The sequence below is a fragment of the Mustela putorius genome, unplaced genomic scaffold (genome assembly GCF_011764305.1).
Source record: "Mustela putorius furo isolate JIRA1106 unplaced genomic scaffold, ASM1176430v1.1 tig00000174_pilon_pilon_pilon, whole genome shotgun sequence".
Classification (NCBI taxonomy): domain Eukaryota; kingdom Metazoa; phylum Chordata; class Mammalia; order Carnivora; family Mustelidae; genus Mustela; species Mustela putorius.
The window spans coordinates 27,732,630-27,755,792 of record NW_025421304.1 but is presented as its reverse complement, the minus strand read 5'-3'; the positions used below and the strand labels follow the sequence as shown (position 1 = coordinate 27,755,792).

Sequence of the window (23,163 nt, the reverse complement as noted above, 5' to 3'; positions counted from 1 at the left end):
CACACAGGCACCTGTGAGACAGAGGGAAAGTGGGTAGGGCCAGAGGGAGAGGGAGAGAAAGGATCTCAAGCAGACTCCCTAGTGAGTGTGGACCCTGACATGGGGCTTGACCTCATGACCCTGAACTGAAATCAAGAGCTGGATGCTCAACCGACTGAGCTACCCAGGCATACCTATTTTAAGTAAACTCTGCATCCAACATAGGGTTTGAATTCCCTTCCCTGAGATCAAGAGTTGCATGCTCTACCAACTGAGCCAGCCACAATGCCCTATTTGCTCTTTCTTTAAAAAAATAAGAAGTTCAGGGGCATCTGGGTGGCTCAGTTGGCTGGGCATCTGCCTTTAGGTCAGGTCATGATCTCAGGGTCCTGGGATCGAGCCTGTACCCAGCTCCCTGCTCAGCAGGGAGTCTGCTTCTTCCTCTACCTCTGCTACTCCCTTTGCTTATGCTTTCTCTCTTAAGTAAGTGAAAAATAAAAAAAATTTAAATAAGTGGTATTATTATTTGTGGTACTATATCCACTGCTTCATAGTGATAGGGAAGGAAGGGAGAAAACAATACCGCTGGAGGTCAAACCATGTCCAAATGTAGGTTAAATTCTCTGGTTCGATAACTACAAAAGCATCTAGATTCTTCTACGTTTTCCAGTCCAGCTGGTATCCATGAGGAAGAACAAGGTGATATATGCAATCATGAGATCCTCTCACGGAGTCAGAAAGCTGGATTCCACGTACTAAAGCCTGTCCTCCAAAACCTGAGATGACTGATGGTGTGTGCCTGGCATGATAAAGTGTAAGGTTCTGAAAGTTCCAGCCACAAAATGAACTGCCTATTCACTCAGATCGAATATAAACTTATCTTTGGTGGGTTGTTTTTTTTTTTTTTTTTTTTAAGATTTTATTTATTTATTTGACAGAGAGAGATGACAAGCAGGCAGAGAGGCAGGCAGAGAGAGAGAGAGGAGGAAGCAGGCTCCCTGTTGAGCAAAGAGCCTGATGGGGGGCTCGATCCCAGGACCCTGAGATCATAACCTGAGCGGAAGGCAGCGGCTTAACCCACTGAGCCACCCAGGCGCCCCTCTTTGGTGGGTTTAAAAAAAATCCTTCAAAACCCCAGCAAATCTAAGGATATGATAGTAGCCGTGGTGGTGATGACAGTCGTCCTAACAATCCCACCAGCACCCACGATGAGGACTAATCATCATCACTGTCATCTTCTGCATTTACAATCCTTTACAGTTGCAGAATATCACATGTCATCTCATCTAATCCTCACCACATCTGTGTCAGGGGGATAGGGCTGATGTGCAGATGAGGTTCAGAGAGGTTAAGAGATTTGCACCAATCCCAGAACAGGCACCAAGTCCAAGAGTCCAAAAAATTACTTCATGTGGCTCCTTATTCTTTCAAGTGTCAGAAACAAGTTCTTTCAAGGTAAGGATGTCAGAAACACTGCTTCTCTTGTCTTCCTGAGGCTGGAGTATGTGGTACGGACACTTAAAGGAGAGAGGAAAAAAAAAAAAAAAAGGAAGAATAGGATGGAGAAGAGATACCCCACACAGAAAAGGCTTCTCAAGATGCAGCAATAATGAACAGGTGGAAAGCATAAGCACAAAAGAGAAGGGACTATGGAATCCTAGGGGCCCAGTATGGGTTAAATTGTGTGTCCCCACTGCTGAAAGATACAGTGAGGGCCTAACCTCTAGTACCTCAGAATGTGACCTTATTTGGAAACAGTCGTTGTGATGTGACTAGTTAAGGTCATACAGGAGGAGGGGGCCCTATTCCAGAAAGGAAGAAGGAAGCCATGTGAAGACAGAGACACATGGGGAGAACACACATGATGACAAAGGCAGAGACTGAAGCTATGTGGCTCCAAGCCAACAAATGCCAATGGCCGCCAGCCGAGCACCGGAAGCCAGCGAGAGACAAGGAGGAACTTCCCTACAGGTTTCAGAAGGCATGCGGCCCTGTGGACACTTTGAGTTTGGCCTTCTAGCCTGCAGAAGTAGGAGACAGTAGTTCTACTGTCAGTGGTACTTTGTTAGGCAGCCCCAGGAAATGACTACAGAGTCCGAGTGGATCCTTTCTTCTAAGACTGAAATGGAGCAGCAGCATCTCCACTGTCTGAGAGAGAAGAAGAAAGAGTTTGGGGGGAAGAGACCATTTATAAACCTAGGACTCAGCTGAAAGTCCCTCTAAGCCTCTGTCTCTCTTGACACTGTGAACAGTGTCCAGCAAAGGCTGAATTCTTATTAAATGTCTTTTAGGAATAATACCAACACTGTAAACAGCCAGGCCCTGGCCAGTAGCAGATGATCGACAGAACTGCTGCCTTGGCCCAGCGGTCGAAGCCCTACGTTCCCAGAAAGGGAGCAGGCTCTTTAATTTCAGTCCTGGAAGGGCTCTCTCTCCCAAGCACTTTTTCAAAGTTTATAGGGAAATAATTATTACCTGGATCTCAGTCATGTTTATATAAATGTTCTTCTCATTTACTCCTCACACAGGGCCTTCAAGCTGTTAAAAAGAGCAATGTGTGAAACTGGCTCCAGGAAGGAAACTGGGCCCGTTCACTGTACTCACAGCACGAAAACCACACCAAATGTTGTCAAAATAACTTTCAGGATAGAACAAAACCAATAAAAGGAAGGAAAAGTTTCCATTCCTTGTGTCCATTTACTTATAACTTGCCATATGTGCTGTGTCAGAGATTAAGGGCCAAGTCCTCCTCGGGTCTCTGTTCTCAGTCTGGACAGACCGGAAACAAGGTGAACCTGGGACTCACTCACCCAATCTTTTGGACAAGACCACAGGTAACTGCTGTATCCAAAAGTGCCTAATATCACACTTGAGCCGGGTTTTTTTGGTTTTTCTTTGGTTTTGTTTTGTTTTGTTTTTTTAAGGCCAGGGTATGCATTTTCTCTGACAAAGAACTAGGAGAGTAACCTCTGAATATACAAATGGCACTGAAACCACTCTTCATAATGTTATCAGGAAGAGGCTTAGGTCATCAGAGCCTATCACTGGACTCAAAGAAGGAATTCAAAATCATTCCGGTGGGGGGGAAGAAGAGGACTCAATTTAGCTCAGAACCTGACTCAGGCATCAGTTTATAATTAATCCCAAACTCTTCTCCCTAAAGATGTTTCCATGGTTTGCTTATTTTCGGAAGACAGGACCGGGTGTTAAGATTTGTTTATCAGGGCGCCTGGGTGGCTCAGTGGGTTAAGCCTCTGCCTTTGGCTCGGGTCATGATCCCAGGGCCCTGGGATCAAGCCCTGCATTGGGCTCTCTGCTGGGCAGGGAGCCTGCTTCCTTCCCCCTATCTCTCTGCCTGCCTCTCTGTCTACTTGTGATTTCTGTCTTGTGAAATAAATAAATAAAACCTTAAAAAAAAAAAAAGACTTATTTATCATCTTGAAAGAATGAATTCTAAAGCCTACTACTTATCTCCTATTAGACACAATATAGACTGTTGGTTTTTTTTTCCACCTAAAATGGGTGACTAGAAGGAAAAAAAGCTATGCTCTAGGAATTACCTTTTACTATTAAAAAGTAAGGAAGAGGGGTGCCTAGGTGGCTCAGTGGGTTAAAGCCTCTGCCTTCGGCTCAGGTCATGATCCCAGGGTACTGGGATCAAGCCTGGCATTGGGGGGGGAGTGTGTCTCTGCTCAGCAGGGAGCCCCCTTCCTCCTCTCTCCGCCTGCCTCTCTACCTACTTGTGATCTCTGTCTGTCAAATAAATAAATAAAATCTTTAAAAAAAAAAAAAAAAGCAAGGGAGAAAGTTTAAACATAAAATGTTAGCACATTTTTTAAAAAAGATTTTCTTTTATTTAAGGAGGCTCCATACCCAGTGTGGAGCCAAATGCGGGACTTAAACTCACTACCTTAGATCAACACCTGAGCTGAGATCAAGAGTTGGAGCCTTAAACAACAAAGCCAGCAGGCACCCCTGAAAACTGATCTACATTTTTGGTTTCTGCTTAGGTCATGATCTCAGGGTCATGAGATCGAGCCCTGCATTAGGCTCCATGCTCAGTGGGGAGTCTGCTTGGGATTCTCTTCCTCTCCCTCTGTCCCTCCCCTACTCCACTGAGTACAGTTTCTCAGTCATACATGAATGAATGAATGAATGATTGATTTTATTTTTCAGTAATCTCTATTCGTATTGGGAGACTTTGAACTCAAAACCCCGAGATCAAGAGTCACATAAATTGCTGTCACATTTAGTCACTGTAAACCCATGTGCAAAGTTCTCAAGTACTTCACAGTTCTTCTAAGAAGTCAACTCTCTGTAAACTGTGTAGAGGACTGTAGTAGTAGCTACCTAAATAAATCTAGAACTACAGTCAGTCCCAAAGTACTCATCCTTTTTTTAGGATCATCAGCTTTTTCCCTACTGCCTACAGCCAATTCTCATTATTTATGGTAATTATGTTTTATAAAGTTGCCATGAACACTGGATTAGTGTTCATGTTCAGTATCAGTGGATACTGAACCATGGCTCCTAGGGGAAATACAGGTTTAGGTTTCTGAGAGCCTCTGGTCACTCCAGATCACTTACCTTTTAAATCTTTTTTTCTCTCTTCTTCAAATTTGATCATCTCTATTGTTCTGCTTTTAATTATATTCAGTGATTTTTTAAAAAAAATCTCAGGTATTATAGTTTTTAGTTCTAGAACTCCCATTTGGCTTTTTTTTTTTTTTTAATTTATTTATTTGTCAGAGAGAGAGCGAACGAGAGTGAGCACAGGCAGACACAGTGGAAGGCAGAGTCAGAGGGAGAAGCAGGCTCCCTGCGGGGCAAGGAGCCCAATGTGGGACTCGATCCCAGGACGCTGGGATCATGACCTGAGCCGAAGGCAGCTGCTTAACCAACTGAGCCACCCAGGTGTCCCCCATTTGGCTTTTTAAAAAACTATTTCTATTTCTTCATTTTTTTTAATTTTTAAAATTTTTTATTTAAATTCAATTAATTAACATATAGTATATTATTAGTTTCAAAGGTAGAGCTTAATGATTCATCAGTCTTACATAATATTTGCTGAGATTTCTATCTTTTTATTAATTATAGGCATTTTTCTCTTCTACTTCTTATAATATGGGACGCCTGGGTGGCTCAGTTGGTTGGACGACTGCCTTCGGCTCAGGTCATGATCCTGGAGTCCTGGGATCGAGTCCCGCATCAGACTCCCAGCTCCATGGGGAGTCTGCTTCTCCCTCTGACCTTCTCCTCGCTCATGCTCTCTCTCACTGTCTCTCTCTCAAGTAAATAAATAAAATCTTTAAAAAAAAAAAAGGATAATTATAATAGCTCCTGTAAAATCCCAACATCAGGATTACCTTGGGGTGGTCTCAGTTTCATTTTCCTTTCTACTGAGAATATTTACATTTTCCTGGTTTTTTATATATTGAGTTATTTTCGACTATATCCTGGACATTATAAATGTTAAATTAAGAAGACCCTAGAATTCATTCTTCTCCAATTAGTGGTTTCTGCCGCTTCTTCTTTTTTTAAAGTGGGCACTTATCTTGCTCGGTTCAGGGGTCAGTTCTACATGTAGGCAAACAGAATTTGGGATGCCTTTCTCTGGATCTACCCATTCCAGGATATTCCAGGATTTCCCTTCTCTGTCCTGGAGCTGTGGTTTCCGAGATTCAGTGTTCTGGTTTGCCAGGCTAGAAAGACTGTGATATCTCTACCAGTGCCCCTCCTGCATTGTTTGCATGCATTCCCAAAGAGCCTTGTCCCTAGGTTAAAAGCCAAGAAAACGGATGGAAACTGACTCTGTCCAGGACCTCTCCTCTGAGCACGGACTCCCTATGAGAGTCTGCAGCTGTGCGCTCAATGTCTCAAGGCGGCTGCTTACTATAGTATGTCCAGAATTTATAGTTGTTATCTGAAGGAGGGCTTGGTAGGCTATTACTCAGCTGTTTCTGCCCCAATTATTCATTATTATCTTTGGAAGGTATTTATGAAAATGGATGTTCTAAACATCTACAATACTTGAAATAAACAAGTCACTTTGCAAAGATCTGGGAAGTTAGTTTGCAAAGACCTGGATAGTTAGGCAGAATTTTTTTCATTCTGTTGCTCAGCTTACCCTCTCCATGCTAGGAGGGCTGCTCTTAATTCTGAGGCCAACAGAAGGCACAGGTCTAAACATACCCCCTCCCCTGGGTACTCCTAGTACATTTAATTTTCAAGAAGGGTAAAGTAGAATAGATTAAAAGGGAGTTCCTTCTGGCTTCTCCTGGGCTTCAGGCTATCATGGGAATAAATTAGCAGTTACCAGATATGGTCATAAGGCCAAAACAAGGCTAAGCAGAGAAAATAAGTTTTTCATTAAGAAAATGAATACAAGGGGCGCCTGGGTGGCTCAGTGGGTTAAGCCGCTGCCTTCGGCTCGGGTCATGATCTCAGGGTCCTGGGATCGAGGCCCGCATCGGGCTCTCTGCTCAGCAGGGAGCCTGCTTCCTCCTCTCTCTCTGCCTGCTTGTGATCTCTCTCTGTTAAATAAATAAATAAAATCTTTAAAAAAAAAAAAAAAAAAAAAAAAAAAATGAATACAAGGGTTGGGGGAACTGTGTGGTGGGTATTAGAGAGGGCACGAATTGCATGGAGCACTGGGTGTGGTGCAAAAACAATGAATACTGTTACGCTGAAAAGAAAAAAAAATTTTTTTAAATCATTAAAAAAAAAGAAAGAAAGAAAGTGAATACAGGGGTGCCTGGGTGGCTCAGTGGGTTAAAGCCTCTGCCTTCGACTCAGGTCATGATCTCAGTGTCCTGGGATCAAGCCCCGCATCGGGCTCTCTGCTCAGCGGGGAGCCTGCCTTCCTCCTCTCTCTCTCTCTCTCTCTCTGCCTGCTTCTCTGCCTAATTGTGATCTCTGTCTGTCAAATAAATGAATAAAATCTTTTAAAAAGAAAGAGAGAGAGAGAGAATACAGTGTCTCCCTCCAGTGTGGATATTGTGTTCATTGCACAAGATTCTGACTGCTTTCAAATGAGTGGGTCTGTGATGTCTCCCCTTTGTGAACCCAATCTACCTCCTGATCTTCTGGACTCTCTACCTCCTCTCCAAGCGGCCAGAACCACAGAGGTCCTTGGCGGGCACATCTACCAGCAAGAGAGAATTCACTGAAACCTGGCATTATCTCTTGGCACTGTGTAACTTCAGAAATAGTGATTAGAAGAGGAAACACACACAGAGACACACACATACACACACAACTTCATCAGCAAAGTGGCATTTTCATTTCAGCTGTTCCTGGGGGCAAAACAGCAGAAAAGATAAATCCTAGATTGAAAGCTTTGTGGTGATCTCCGTTTCTCATTAAAGTGCCACTGATTATAATCACACCTACGATTACAAGATTTAACACACCTGCTCTTAAGGATGCACCAGGAAAAGGAACTCTACATTCATCCCATCTTTACTCACCGAGCAAGCACAATTTATATATTTCAGTAAGCGCAAGACAGAGCTGGTTTGGAGAACAGGAGAGAGGTTTTCCAGTCACATGGTTTTTTGAAAGTGACAATAATATTCCATGGCCACAATTTATTTTAGCATTGGTGAGACCAGGAGTGTTGCTTTCATTGGCTCCACACAGATGTGAGAAATCTAGATAGAGTTTCTATTTCTTCTCTCACTTGACTAGCCAGATTCTTTGCTGTGCACATACACATACACTCACTCTCTCTTTCTCTCACTCATTCAGTAAGGGTGTGTGTACTTATAGAGGTTTTTTTTGGCCACTTTTGTCAAAATTCATTTTTATTAATAGAAAATAAACATTAATTCCAGTTTTAGTTGTTATACCTAAAGTCGCTAATAAAAAAAAAAAAGAATTTAAAATAATCACTTGGGGTGCTTGGGTGGCTCAGTGGGTTAAAGCCTCTGCTTTTGGCTAAGGTCGTGATCCCAGGGTCCTGGGATCGAGCCCCGAATCGGGCTCTCTGCTCAGCAGGGAGCCTGTTTCCTCCTCTTTCTCTGCCTGCTTCTCTGCCTACTTGTGATCTCCGTCTGTCAAATAAATAAATAAAATCTTAAAAAAAAATAAATAATCACTTAATCAGGGTGCCTGGGTGGCTCGGCTCAGGTCACGATCCCAGGATCCTGGGATGGAACCCCATATCACTGGGCTCCCTGTTCAGTGGGGAGCCTGCTTCTCCCTCTCCCTGCCACTCCCCATGCTTACACATGTGCTAGCGCGCTCTCTCTCTCTCTCTCTGTCAAATAAATGAATAAAATCTTTTTAAAAATTCACTTAACCATCCTGTTTTGATTAAGACAACTGAAACTGTGGCTTAAAAAAAAAAAAAGAAAAATTCAGTGGGACGCCGGGGTAGCCCAGTTGTTTAAGCGTCCAACTCTTGATCTCAGCTCAGTATTGTGAGTTCAAGCCCTCCACTGGGCTCCACACTGGGCATGGAGCCTACTTAAAAAAAAAAAAGAAAGTGGGGGCGCCTGGGTGGGTCAGTGGGTTAAAGCCTCTGCCTTCAGCTCAGGTCATGATCCCAGGGTCCTGGATTCGAGCCCTGCATCAGGCTCTCTGCTCAGCAGGGAGCCTGCTTCCCTTCCTCTCTCTCTGCCTGCCTCTCTGCCTACTTGTGATCTCTGTCAAATGAATAAATAAAAATTTCTAAAAAAGAAAGAAAGAAAGAAAGAAAGAAAGAAGAAGAAATATTCAGCACCATTTGCTCATAGGCCTTTCAGTATTTGTTCTTAAAGTTCCTGGAACTTTCCTATCTGTAAAGTACAGGGATTACTGAGCTATATGAGGAAGCCTCTCTGGGACAACCAATGAGAAGTTAAGCAACTGTCATAAAAGGAATCAATGTATATTTAGCACGGTGACTTGGACTACACAACGATTCCCTCCCCTCCAACTCAGGAGAGACATGCTTCTAAGCACTGAGGTACAAAGAGTCAGACTGTTATTTGCTGTTAGAATTAGCTAATAACAATTAATCTCTGGCACAGATGCTACTGGTTCATAATATCCTGCGATTTTAGGAAATTCTGTAAATAGTTTGGATTGAATCCAATTTATTCAGAAATTAAACATGTTTAAAAGGTTCACTACTCTGCCAGAGTATCTGTTGGTTTAGTACCCTTATAAAATATATATAATATGTGTCGATAAATCATAGTCTTAAAGTATACTTAGAATACCACATTTTCCAACCCAAAACCTATTTAAAAAAATGTCTATAATTAAAAGCAGCTGATGAAATGAAATCCAAAGTTATGACAAGGGAGACTCACTCTCACTCACTCTAATCAACACTTGAAGCTGTGTTGCTTAGAGAACTTTGAACAGCATGTGGCCTCAGAGCCATTCAAGGACAGGTTGGGAGACACCCTTTCCTCAGTCTTCACCATAGGACTCCAGGCAAGGATGGGCCAGAAATGAGTACTTCTAAATATTTCAGCAGAATCCACAGAAGTGTTGAAAAGATTTTTAAGAATGTCTCTCTATCTATATCTGTGAGAAGTAATGCTCATCAGAGACAAAAAGAGAGAGGCAAGTCCATACACTCACTCAGAAGTGGGAAGAACGGAGGGACTGTTAGGACATCCTTAGCCGGGGCTTCTGCGGGCTTTTAACTACATGCTGACCACCCGTGTGAGTCAAGTGGACTTTCGTGAGAGAACAGCGTTTGGCGGCCAGGACCTCTCTGGGGCATTTCCTCCTAAGAGGAATACACAACATAAGGAAGTAGGGTAAGTACCACAGGGAAGCTACTCTTCCCAGCTCAGAAGGAGTTGATGAAGCCCGTATATGTATTCAGGAAGCCAGGGGATCTTCTAGCTGTGGACAGTGTTCCTATATGGTGCTCAAAAACCACTGGATAGACATTCATGGGATCCAACGGCCCACAGATAAAACTAATGGGAACAGTTACAGAAGCAAGAGCTCCCAACCAGCATCTTCTAAACTTCTTTCACTGGCTGATGTAGCCGCAGAGACTGACAGTAACTAAGTTCTGTCATTGTTGGGTATCCCTGCCTCCATGTTCCACAGCTCCCTCTCAGAGCACTGGGTGGACAGCCCAAAGACTGGGGCAAGTCCTCGGGAGAATACAAAGAAGTTCATCAATCGTGTGACAGAAGGCTTCCATTTTTGAGAAGCTTTTGGAGAAGGAGAGAGCCGTCAACCACAGGCAATATGCCTCTGTTGGATAGCCAGAGACTCTTCACGGTAAGCTGACCCCCTACAGAGCACCCCCTGGGCAGTGATCTCTCTAATCGTGAGCCAAAGTCTGACTCTGTGGTTCTGGAGCCCAAGAGGTGCAAAGGTGCCTCCACAAGGCTGACCTGCTCAAATAGGAGGAAGTGATGTGGCCTGATGGATGTCACTAAAGCCAAAGCCCAAGAAATCAAGGGCAATCACTCAACAAAACCTCAGGGTCAGACCTTCCCAAATCTTGTACCGATCATAGCTGGAAGCTGGAAACCCATGTAAAAGCTTATCTCAGGACTTCCAATCACACCCACAGAGTCTTGGTAGAAGTTGTGCCGTCACTTGTAGGCGACAAATTTGCCTGAAGACTGGCATGAGTGGAGAGCCAGAGAAAGTAGGTGGGGGCGGGTGGAATATACGGACAGGCTGTGAGCAGGGGCACAGCAAGTAGCCCCGCCCGGGTCCCCCACTCCCTCATCCTGCGGAGGTGATCCTGCTGGGCCACAGCTGCGTGTTATCCTAAGCAACCCGGCACAACAGTGTGCAGCCCCCAGCTCCCCCGCGCCCGCAGCAGTGCGGGGGCGGCCATCAGCCGGGCACTGCCCGCAGCCCGTGAGGGCAGTGCCGCCCGAGAGGAGTGAGAAGCCCCGGGATGTGCCGGTTGCCGCAGCCCCCTCACAGAGTTGTACAGATATATTTTAATAGTGTTATAACTCACATTTTAAACTCAAATTTTATTTTAAAATAACTTTAGATTTACAGACAAGCTGCACGAGAATTCCTGTATACCCCTCACCTAGTTTCCCCCATTGTTAACAACTTACATAACCATGGTGTATCTGGCAAGAGTTTTGCAGATTTTTTTTTTTTTTAAAGTAGATTCCACACCCAGTGTTGAGTCTGTTGCGGGGCCCAACTCACGACCCTGAGATCCAGACCCTGAGATCCAGACCTGGGTTGAGATTGACTCAACTGAGCCACCCAGGTGCCCCAAGAGTTTTGTAGATCTTGACGATGGATGAAAAACACTTTAATTCCCTCTTGTAGAGTAGATTCTCATCAAGGACAGTTGTGAGGATAGCCATTTTTTAAAATTAATCTGTGTTACTGAGTTGTGATCTGTGTGTCCCTACCACCATCAAGGTCCTAAATAATAAAGAGGGGATAACTAATGAGTCCATGCTTGTACAAAAATGGGGTCAGGCACTTGATATGGCAAAATTCTATCCTGAGTAAAGCCTGAAGGTCTGACAAAACATTCTTCTAAAGGCTTCAGTGGCAGTTAAATACTGATGTGCCAGCCACAGATGAGTACTGTGGATACCAGGAAATAAATTATTAATGTAAACTCTCTCTATAAACTCAGCTGGGAATGAGTTTCCATTAAAATCAAGAGGAAAATTAATTTTGAGGTTACTCATCCTTCACACACATATGGATATATATGCTTTCTTCTTATATTGGCCATACACTGGGGAGAAATCCAGCCAGACCCACTCGGAGGAGGAAAAAAGTTTATGCAGCAACTACAATCTCAGCAAGAAAGGAAGCGTTTTAAGTGAGGTCCTTCAGGAATTCGCTTTGAACAATGAAATGAGACAGGAAGACAAGTCACTGAAGTTCGCGCAGAGGCAGGCTTAATGCGGTCCAGTAAGCGCACGCGGAACCGGCCCCTCTGAGAAGAGTGCCAGAACTCAGAGTCGCAACCTAAAAACCAGGGCTCTGGATTTCCTGCAGCAGTAAATGCGTAGTTTGCCTACCCCTACAGAAGAAAATAGGGACTCTGACTAAAGAAGCAAATAGTATTCCTGCTATAAAATAAAAGCTCTGCTGGTGGATTCATCTGCATGCATCTGTCCAAAGATCTGAGGCTGGAAGACTGATAAACAGATAAAACCCAAAAAGGCAGGGTAGCTGCAAACGGTAAGGAACTGACTCACCTCAGTAGCTTTCTGGCTGAGGCCCCGAAGCAGCAGCACAACCATGTGGACGGCAGCTCTGCGCACTTGAACTTCATGGTCTGTTTTAGCCACAGCTATCAGGCAAGCTGTTACCTAGGAGGGTGAGAGAGAAGTCAATAAAAATCCAGATTGCACAATTACCTAAAGCTTTTCACCTGGGTTCCACTTTCTACACGTTCATCATGAACAATCTGGCTTAGAGAGGGGTGGATAATTTCCCTGTTCTCAATAAAGAGGGAGAGAGCTAGTGGTGGAGATCTTGTTTAGTTTGGTCTTCTGGAAAAGGGCAAAATCCAATTTAGTATTCAGAAGGGAGCATGAGGAAGTTGGAAGGGATATGTATATATAAAAAAGACATGGTAAAATTCAAGTATTTCCTCAAAATGGGAAGAAATGTGACTTGTCCCCATTTGGGGACACTAAATCGAAGGGCGGAAAGATGGCCCAAACACAAGTGGCTTCTAAGGAACGAGGACCATGGAGATTCAGCTGAGCAGCCTTCCGAGTTCAAGGCCCTGCATGAAGATGAATGCGCCACTGATGAAAGTTACAGCCCAGGGTTAGAGAAATACATAAATATTCAAACTGATCTTCTTCAGCATGTTCAGATGTCCCAGTCTTGCAAGCCTAGTGTACCCCACCGTGTCAGTCACCCGGTGCCAATTTCAGAGTCTCCCTGGGCTTCTGCATGTGTGGAATAGGTCTTTCAATGCTCATTTACTTTAAAAGACAGCCATATGACAGAAAAGACTAGAAATTACTAGCACAGCATGGTGCCAGATATATAGCTAGTAATTATATGTCATAAAATAAGAACGTTTCTGTTAACCACCCTGCTCCCACCCGACTCCTGGTAAGCACAAAAATATTTTTAGACCTCAATAAAGCGATACCACTAAAAACAACGGCAAAAAACCTAGTTGCTAAGGTATTCATCCAAGACTTAAAAATTAAAAACAAAAATCTTCAAAGTGTGGCCAATGGCAGCAACAATCTGAAAGTAAGTCTGTATTATTCAACTGGTCTTTCACATACTTTATTTCATTTACTGTGTGAGTGTACTTCTTGGCTAACCATGGGACGATTCCTAACCATGATAAGAAAATAGCCAGATTGTGTGTTTGGAAACATGTGTAAATACATATTATGTTTAAAGAATGGTTTTTAAAAAGGTTTAAAAAAAAAAACACACAAGCACAAACGGGGAAATAGGCTTGTGCAGAAATTTTAACCATGCAGGTTGTATTTTTCACAGCTTTTAAATAGTTGGGCATAGTTCAAAGTGTCTAATTAATCAGTGATGGCAGAGAGATTAGAAGAAGTAGCTTGTTCTTAAATATAATTGCATCTGTGATGTATTGGCACTTAATCAAGTTGTACATCTATTAGAAAAACTTGCATCTCGCAAGTGAAGGGAAATCCCAGAAAAGCTCAACTCTTTGGGGGCTGTTTTTCAGTAAGATCCAGCAAGCTGCTTCTGCTTTTGACCTGGGATACCCTGACCCAAGACCATCATCAGTGGCTTCCATGCCTCTGGCATTAACGGTAGAAGCAATCCAGTCCTAAGAGGAATTCCTTGGGTGACCTCCAAACAGGTAACAATATAATAGCTACCTCCACTTGTAGGCTTAGTATTTACAAGGTAAGCGCTGAAATCAGAGAGACAAGTTCGAGCTAGGCCTGAGTCCTTCCTTCTTGACACATGAAGTTCAGCTTATTCAGTCTGGTAACTAAAGCACGAAACCAGCCTGGGCCCACATAATGTGCAGATGCTCCCAAGCCTTTTGCCTGCATCCCTCTGGGTTTAGTTTGGGGCCTCGGTTTCCACATTTAGTGGATCAAGACTTCCTGGCCTAGAACCTTGCTGGTGTCCAGCTTGCCACCTCTGTTCTGCCACACTGGGCTGAGCAGGCTATGTTTGTGCCTCACTCAGTGGCTCTAGTTCTGTTGTCGGGCATTAATTCCACAATTGGGATAGGCAGAAGAATCCTGACTGGAAAAGGGCTTTCCCTGCTAGGCCAATGCCTGACTTCTTGTGCCACTTTGAAGGTACGATTGGGAGAGGAGCCCTGCTCTCTCACAAGCCCTGCTGAGATCAGCTGGAATGGCCTCCTGCTTGCTACTGGCTGTTAGTGATGTATGCACCAGAGGGGACACAGCCCATCTGCAACCAGCCATCCGGGACGATCAGGAGGAGGCCTGCTCACGAACCTTCCTCAACACCTATCACAAGAATCAAATCCTATGAACTGTATTATGGTCAATACGCAAAATGTTTTTAAAGCATCAGAATTTTACAATGTTCTTGCAGATACCATTTAGAGACAAGAACAAAACTTCTGTTCAGATCAAGCTCCCATGTCCAGCTTGCAATGTTGCTTTCCTACAGGCCAGTGGGGCAGACCTCTCGTCAAAGCCTCAAGCAGGGAGGATACATGGCCTCTATCTTCCATCTACCCAGTCCGAACAAGTCACTCCCATAGCCAATCTCTCACACCTTCAACCCCAAGGACACACTTAGCATTGCCTTCAACTTCTAAAAGGCTTGGCAAATAGACAATGATGTAAGGTCTTTACTAATTTATGAACTGGTATAATATTTCTATTTTGTTTCTACGTCCTCCCAGAGGGCGAAACCCAACCTATGTGATCTTCGTGTTGCCTGCCTTCAGGATCAGTGCCTATTCTAATAAACCACATTGCGGATATTCTAATAAACTACATTCTCTTTACTAACTAAAATACTTAACTCATATCCACTTCCACGAGACACATAAAGAGGAAGATGATGATTACTCTGGAAATATTAAAAATCAGTTTAAGCAATTTAACACTTGATAGGAACCAACAGAAATAAGGAAAACATCACTTGCCCAAATGGCTGGCACATACCAAGCACAATCAGAACTATATAAATAAAAATAAAATAAACGGTAAGATTATGACAAACCAAATCCCAGGTGAGAAGGTACCAGCGTTGGTCTACATGTCATGAAAGCATAACTTCAATTTTCAAACTGCATCTTCATCTCTTTTCTTAGAGCTTGCTTTTATTAAAGTTTCAGTTGGTCTGCTAACTTATCTGAAACTAAATCATCTGTCCTTCTATTTTGTAAACAGAGAAACCTTAAGAACAAAAGCAGTACAGTCTCCAATTAATACATGTTCAGCTTGCTCACTTAACCAGCCATGAAGGAGAACCCTGATGCCTACTGGAGCTTCCCTGGGGTTCTCCAGGACATTTCCTAGAGTCCTCATCTCAGAGGTCCACCTATCTTCAAAGTGCACTTAGGCAACTGCACCCATCACGGCAAGACCGGTAATCAATTTGGATCATTCGGTGGGGTCAGAGGTGATGGCTTTGCATCATACCCCAAAGCTCAGGATTATGGAATTCTGAGCATCACATATAAAGCGGTTTGCAATGGGCTTCTCATCTAGGGTACATCTTACTTGTCATATTGAGGATGGGCCTCTTGCTGTGGTTCCTTTAAATCATATTTACTTCCCATAGACACTGATAAAGATGGAAATGCTTTTCAAGATTTGGTTTCAGGGGCGCCTGACTGGCTCAGTGGGTTAAGTCTCTGCCTTCGGCTCAGATCATGATCTTAGGGTCCTGGGATCAAGTCCCACATTGGGCTCTCTGCTCAGCTGGGAACCTGCTTCCTTTCCTCTCTCTCTGCCTGCCTCTCTGCCTACTTGTGATTTTTATGTCAAATAAATAAATAAAATCTTTAGGAAAAAAAAAGATTTGGTTTCAGGGATGCGTGGGTGACTCGGTCAGTTAAGCATCTGCCTTCAGCTCAGGTCACGATCCCAGGGTCCTGGGATCACATTTTCCATCGGGTTCCCTCTTCAGCGAGGAGTCTGCTTTTCCCTCTACCTTTCCCTTCTGCTTGTGATCTCTCTCTCTCTCTCTCTCTCAAATAAGTAAATAAAATCTTAAAAAAAAAATATTTGGTTTCAAGCAACATAGCTCTTGACAAGAAAAAGGAGAAATAGGGGAAAATAATAATGCTCTTCCAACAGGTTAAATCTTGACATCAACAGGGAGGAAAAACCTGATTTTCCAGTACAGAGACAGATGGGTTGATCCTATCTTTTATATTCCTTCCCTACCAGCAAACACTGTCACAGGACAGACAGTGCCCAAATGTGGACCACCCAGCAGGTAGGACCTCTTTCTTCAGAGGCCCAAGAGCTACAGCTATGACCGCCAATTCAGATCATGTTAGAAGAGACTATGGTTAGTTTGTTCAATTTTATAACAAAACAGATGACATGAGGCACCTGGGTAGCCCAGTCGATTAAGCTGTCCAACTCTTGATTTCAGCTCAGGTCATGATCTCAGTGTTGTACGAATGAGCACAGCAAAGGCTCTGCACTCAGCCCAGGGTCTGCTTAGAATTGTCCCTCCCCCTCCCTGCCCCTCCCCTCGCTGCGCATGCGCACGTATGCTCTCTCAGAAAGAAAATAATATAAGTTAGATCCCTTCATTCTTCTGCCTTGGCTTCCCAAATCACTCAAAGTAAGTGCCAAAGTCCTTACAAGGCCCTGCTTAGACTGCCACCACCTGACCCCCTGGCCTTGCTGTTCAGTAGCCTGTCAAGCATGCACCTGCCTCAGGGCTTCTGCACTTGTTGCTCCCGCACCTAGCATGCTCTCTCCCAGGTATCTGCCTGGATCAGCCCCTTGCTTCCTTCCGGTCTTATCTCACATGTCACTCATCAGCGAAGCCTTTCCTGTTCATCCAAGTTCACATACCATAACAAGCTCCCTTTGCGCCCCTTCCCTTACTAGATTTATTTCCTTAGCACTCACTCTATCTGACACAAGATATACCTGTTTACTTCCTTGCTTGTTTGTTACCCACGTCTCCTTTCTAGAACTTCACTACGTGAGGAAAGGAACTGTGTTGTGTTCACAGCTGGATCCCCATAATCTGGCACACAGCTTGGTTGTAGTCCCGTAACTGGCAGAGAGTAAGTGCTCAATACATATCTGTTGACTGTGTAAACAAAATACATAAAGAACAACTTAAGAGCTGTGCCCAATAGCGCACTTTTCCCATTGGAATGGACATGAGCAGTCTGACTACCATAGGGCTCAATGGCTGAAAGGCTAAAGCTGTCAGGTGTCCAACCATGTTCAAACTTGTAGTCCACCCAAGGCAGCTGGTTTGGCGCTGATGACACGGCAAGCGTGGGATGCTACATAAGAAGAAACTTCTAAAAAGAAGAGACAGAAATTATGTGGGATGGAAACACCTGGTTTTCCAAATCAGAGGGAATATATTACCTTCTGAAGTTTCATTGCCAAAAGCAATGGAGCTGCATGACCCTTCCTGTCAGTAGCTTTACTTATATGGCAATACTGCTCCTTTTTAAGGCACAAAAGCATTTTTTTTTTTTTGGCACAAAAGCAATCATATAAATGAACTGAACACATTTATTGGAAGATAATATACAGCACAGTTAAGAGCATGGATGCTGGAAACACCTGCCTATATCCAAATCCCGGCCCTCCACTTCCTATCTGTATGACCTTGGCAACTGATTTAATTTCTCTGTGCCTCAGTTTCCTTTGTGAGAACTGGATCAGTTGACACACACAAGGCCCTCATGAAAGTATTAAGTGCTTGCTATTATTACTATTTTCAAAACACACAGGAACCAGTCTTCCCCAATAAGCCTTATTCTCCTCTTCATTCAATATTAATTAACAAACAGAGCACCCACTATATGCCAAGCACTGTGCCAGGTGCCAGGAGGATGCCTAGGTAAATAAAGACTAGTTCTGCCCTCACCGGGCTCATAATTTGTTAGTGATCATAAACATGCCTGGGATTTGTGTTTCAGGGAGTCCAGGTCTCAAGAAGCAGGGTAGGGGCTGGCCAGCTGGGTGCCCCCACAGTAGCAGCTCCTCACATGGATATTAAGGCAGAAACAAAAGGAAGAGCTCTCTTTTTGTGTTAGCACCATGGGAAGCAAACAGCCTACTACCTAGTCACAATTCATTTCTGAAGGCTTGATAAGCAATCCCTGATTCTTGCTGTGAGCCAGGAAGCTGTAAAGCTAACAAGACCCTTCATGATGTAGCCCCTGTCGACCTCTCTTGCCTCAGCGCTGCCACCAACTAGCCTCCCAACCCCGACCCTTCACTCCAGCCTTTTGAATTTTCCAACAGTTCTTCCAACACGCCACGCTGTCTCACAGCTCGGTGCCCTTGCTGAAACACCTTCTTGGGCTATCCAATCTCTACTTGTTCTAAAGACTCAGGTCCAAGGGTCTTTTCCTCCAGCACATCTTTGCCAACATTCAAACCTGACTGAGGGGCTCCTAAAATGTGCTCCTGTGGCACTTGTCACAAAGGACAGCAACTGTAGCCACCGAGGTCTGTGGCTTCTACCAGGTTACCCAAGCCTAGAAAGCAGGGTGGGATCTTGTAGGGTTTTGAAATCTCAGCCTCTAACAAAGGGCTTGGCACATTGTAGGTGTTGGAGAGATGTATGACTGGGGACATCTGAAGGACACTGGTTACCCCTGTTCTCTCATTTCCTTGCTGCCATGCTTGGCACTGTCATCATCAGCCTCCTTCAAATGACCAAAATGCTCCTTAAAGAAAAATCTTAATTTAAAAAAAAAAAAAAAACTTCACTCAATTGTCACCTTCCCAAATGAAGTTCACCTTGAATCCCCTATATCACACTGCAGCCTCCCTTCCACCTGACATCATGCTGACCACCATATCCACCTTCCCTTATTTTCCACATATACGTTATCTTTAGATCCTGGTTAAAACTCTGCAGTGTGGGTATTTTAATCTCCTGCCTTTTCTCTTAGTAATCTCTATCCTCCCCGCCTCGGGGGGGGGGGGGGGGGGGGCAGGGGCGGGGGCGGGGCGGGGCTTGAACTAATGGCCGGAGATCAAGAGTCACAAACTCTACTGCTGAGCCAGCCAGACGCCCCTTTAATACCATGTAAGCCAGAAACTAAGTTCAGAGTCTAAGTCATGTGCTCAGGTGACCGCAGGTAAATAGGTAGTTTGGAGATAAGTCTTCACTGATTCCCATCCCCAAGTGCACCTGGGGGTTTCATCCTCTTTCAACAGGTCAGGTGGTTCTCCAGAGAGATGACACTTCTTGAATGTTATAAAACCTGCTTGAGCTCAATTTTTCTACTCAATCAAACCAAGAATTTTGTCTAATGTCCTGATGGGAAATCCTATGCCCCCAGTATGCTATAGCGTGCTACATTTTCCTTAAGAGAGAAAAGGGGGAGAAGAGTCTAGGGCTCAAAAAGAAACATGGTCTCAGTTTTTTTGGACATAGAAGATCATGAGGTACTATCTGGGGTCACTGGTTTTAGAAAATGTATGGAATCCTGTCAGACCTGAGCTGATCCACCAGGAGATCTGGGATAAGTTGTTATTCTGTTCGCAGCTATGTTTTAAAAATTTTGTGATGGCTGCACAACTCTGTAAGTAAACTAAAAGTCATTCAATTGTACCCTTTAAATAGGTGACTTATATGGTATGGGACTCCCATCTCAGCAAAGCTGTTATTAAAAATAATAATATTTAGGGGCACCTGGGCAGCTCAGTCAGTTGAGGGTCCAACTCTTGATTTTGGCTCAGGTCATGATTTCAGGGTCACTGAGATTGAGCCGAAGGGCAGGCTCACGCTGGGCATGGAGACTGATTAAGATTCTCTCTCTTTCTCCCTCTGCCCTTCTCCCCACCACCATGCTCGCTCTCTCTTTAACAGAAAAATGATAATATTTGGGTTTGGTTCAGATCATGGTTTATGGTTCAGTTTGGGTTGAGTCATGTGAAGAGACCGAGTAAATAGAGAAAAAATGCGGGAACCACTTCACTATTTGAGCCAGAGATGTTTTAATAAGCTGAAATCTTTAGCCGCACATCACTAGTACCCCTACCCTCTGTGCGGCCCACTGTCCACACAGACCATCGCTGCCTCTCTCGGCTCTGCACCCTCAGCAACCCCTTTCTGGACTGGCCCCAGGCCTGGGGAGCCAAGGTGCCTAGCAGGTGCTTCCCTTCTAGAACCAGTGGGAAGAGTAGAGCGCCCAGAAGGCACGCTGGGACCTGGACACCACCCCCAGGAAGACTTGAACGCTTGCAGGGTTCGCTGCAGGGCGCTGAACGACATGGCCTCGCCCCAGCCGAATTGGGGTGTCCATCCTGCTCATGCTGACTTCCACGGTGCCTGGTGGGGGCCTGGGACAAAGGGAGCCTCTGGGGAGGGGGAGAGAACACTTGTGAAGAAGTCGGGAGAACTGGTGAGCTACTGCAAATGCCTTCTCTTAAGTGTTACAAGTTCATATATTAACGGACAAGAGATTTGCTAAGCACCATCCAAAACCACTGAAGATCAGGTACCTAACGGTTCACGTACATTAGAGCACTCTAAGGTCTGAAGTTGGTAATGATCATTGCTTCTAAGTTATTTTAAAAAAGGATATATAAATAGGTGATGGGTATTAAGGAGGGCACTTGTAGTGATGAGCACGGGGTATTGTATCTGAGTGCTGAATCACTAAACTCCACCCGAAACTAATATAACACTGTATGTTAACTGGAATTTAAATAAAAACTTTAAAAAAAGAAAAGAAAAAAGAAGTACAAGTTAGACATAGGGGTATGTCCCTCATGGAAGAGCTAAAGGAGAGGAAATGACTGATGGATAAATTTCTTAAAAATCTGAAGTTGGAATTTAAGGACATGAATCGCCTTTACTATCAATAAAACAAAGACTATAAAGCTCAGGAATCAGGAAATGCCATAAATTCAAGTGTCTGCAATATCCATGAGTGTATTTCTCTGCTTATTCATAAGACACAATCACCAGACATCAAAGAAAATTCCTTCTCACTAGGAACTTCTTAATACTTGTTGTTCAATATGGTCAACCTCAGCATACTAAATAGTGTAAAAGGAGCCAGAATTATTACAGTTCTCCTTTTTTTGTTCGAGGAAAGTTATGTGCTCTGTATGAAAAATCTGATCTCTCACAAACAGAAAAATAACACAAACTGTTTTATTTGTATATTTATAATTTATAAGCCAACTTCTTCCAAATGAAGATTTAAGACAGTCATGAGCATTGGCAATAAAAAGACTCTTGTCCACATGTTAACTGGTCTTTTTCTGTCCAGCATCGTCTTTAAATAGCAGAGTGCCTAGCACACAGTAGGGAGTCAGGATATATATTAATATATTTAGGACTAAACAAGCACAAAGGCAAATATAAAATCAAAGAAGCTAGAGGAAGATGTTCATAGAGGACAACAGCAAGATGCACATTTCATCAACCAGGAGTGTCCAGTGCCAATATCCCGCATGGCTATTGTTGTGGCTGTTTATTCAGCCTTTGTGTACGATGTACCAAGTACTGGGTGTAGAGTGGTGAACAAAACATGGAAGTTAATTCGTCTTTTTGGGTAAATAATCTCATCCCCCTGAACTACAGGGCACCTCTGGCCAAAGAGGGCCAATTAGAATATTTGCCTGAGATTTTTCTGTGAACAGAGATGAAACTCACAGATGGCCCACAGAGCCAGGGTTTAGTTCCATCTGCTCTTGCTCGAGGTACCTTCAATTCTGTTAGCTATCTTGGAATCTTTATAATAAATCCTCTTGTAATGCATAAGGTAAATTAAGGTGATTTCCTATTATTTGCAACAAAAAAATTCTTTGGTATATAACTTTTGATATACATAGAAGATTAGTGAGGCCAAGGGAGGTTCAATGACTTATCTGATCTGGAAAAAAACCACAGATCTGACTCCCAATCCTATATCATAGGTCCAAGAAAAAAAAACAAGCTTTAGAGAAAGGAATCGACATGCATCACCTCATGAACCACGGAGCCCAGCAGGAAATCCAGCCGCTGGCACAGTTCTCCAAGGTTTGATAAGCTGCTGGCTCTGTGAGCACTATCAGGATCTCTTGCTCCCCTCAGGAAGGTGTGGATCAAAGGTTCTCTGTATTTTGAGACCATGTCCCCTACAGGGAAAAAACATTAAAACACGAAATCAAAATCTTTAAAAATAAATTTTCAAGTTCTTAAAAAAGGAATAATGAGGGGCACCTGGGTGGCTCACTAGGTTAAGCATCTGACTTCAGCTGAGGTCATGATCCCGGGGTCCTGGAGTCAAATCCAATGCAGGGCTCCCTGGTCAGCAGGGAGTCTGTTTCTCCCTCTGCCCCTCCCCCAACTCATGCTCTTTCTCCCTCTCTCTTACTCTCTCAAATATATAAATCTTTTTTTTTTTTTTTTAAGAAGGTATGGTGATATTATCGTGGTATATAGTATGGTGTTTTATATTTTCAAAGTACTTGCATAACCATCAGAAATCATGCTCTGGGAGAATATTCAATGTCATGTAGGAAGAGGACTAGGAATTGACCATTAGAATGAATGACAATGAGGTCACTGTTGACCCTGATGAGAATGGTTTTGATGGACTAGCAGGGGTGAGAGCAGGAGAGAAGTGACTCTAAGAGAATGCGATAACTGTGCACAGAAAGATCACTTCAGGAGTTTTTCAGCAAAGCAGATCAAGGAAATGTGGTAGCAGCTGGTCAAGGAAGGGGGGGGTCAAGAGAGGTTTTTGTTTTATTTGAAGAGAGGAGAAATAGTACATTAAGACATTCAGAATTGTCATTTTGCATATGGAAACAACTTCTTCCACAGGTTTATCAAGGGCTAAAGATGTTCTGTCTTGATCTAGGTTCTGATCTAGAGCCTAGTTTTGGAACTAGGCTCTAGTTCCAAACTAGGCTCTAGTTCCAAAACCTAAGTACAAATACTTCACCGTTAGCTTTTTTGTAGCCCTAAGGCTACATATCAATAAGGTGACAAAATGGTTTCTGAATAATTGCTTAAAGTCATCTATTCTTAATCATCAAAATGATGAATCACAAACAACAACAACAAAACAAAATACCACCAACCTGGCCTATCAGGCTCAGCTCAAAT

General features: G+C 43.7%; 1 protein-coding gene and 1 pseudogene across 2 annotated transcripts in view; both read right to left on the bottom strand.

Annotated features, from left to right (window-relative positions):
* The window catches only part of TANGO6 (transport and golgi organization 6 homolog), a 191,304-nt gene that overhangs the window by 23,488 nt on the left and 144,653 nt on the right, over nucleotides 1-23,163 (bottom strand). For both annotated transcript variants that reach the window (XM_045076223.1, XM_045076224.1), the window contains exons 16-17: nucleotides 22,036-22,187; nucleotides 12,138-12,251 (exon numbers count right to left, since the gene is read on the bottom strand). In XM_045076223.1, coding sequence (XP_044932158.1) covers nucleotides 12,138-12,251; nucleotides 22,036-22,187 — 266 coding nt within the window. The remainder of the gene's footprint in view (nucleotides 1-12,137; nucleotides 12,252-22,035; nucleotides 22,188-23,163) is intronic.
* LOC106005030 lies at nucleotides 8,687-12,130 on the bottom strand (annotated as a pseudogene).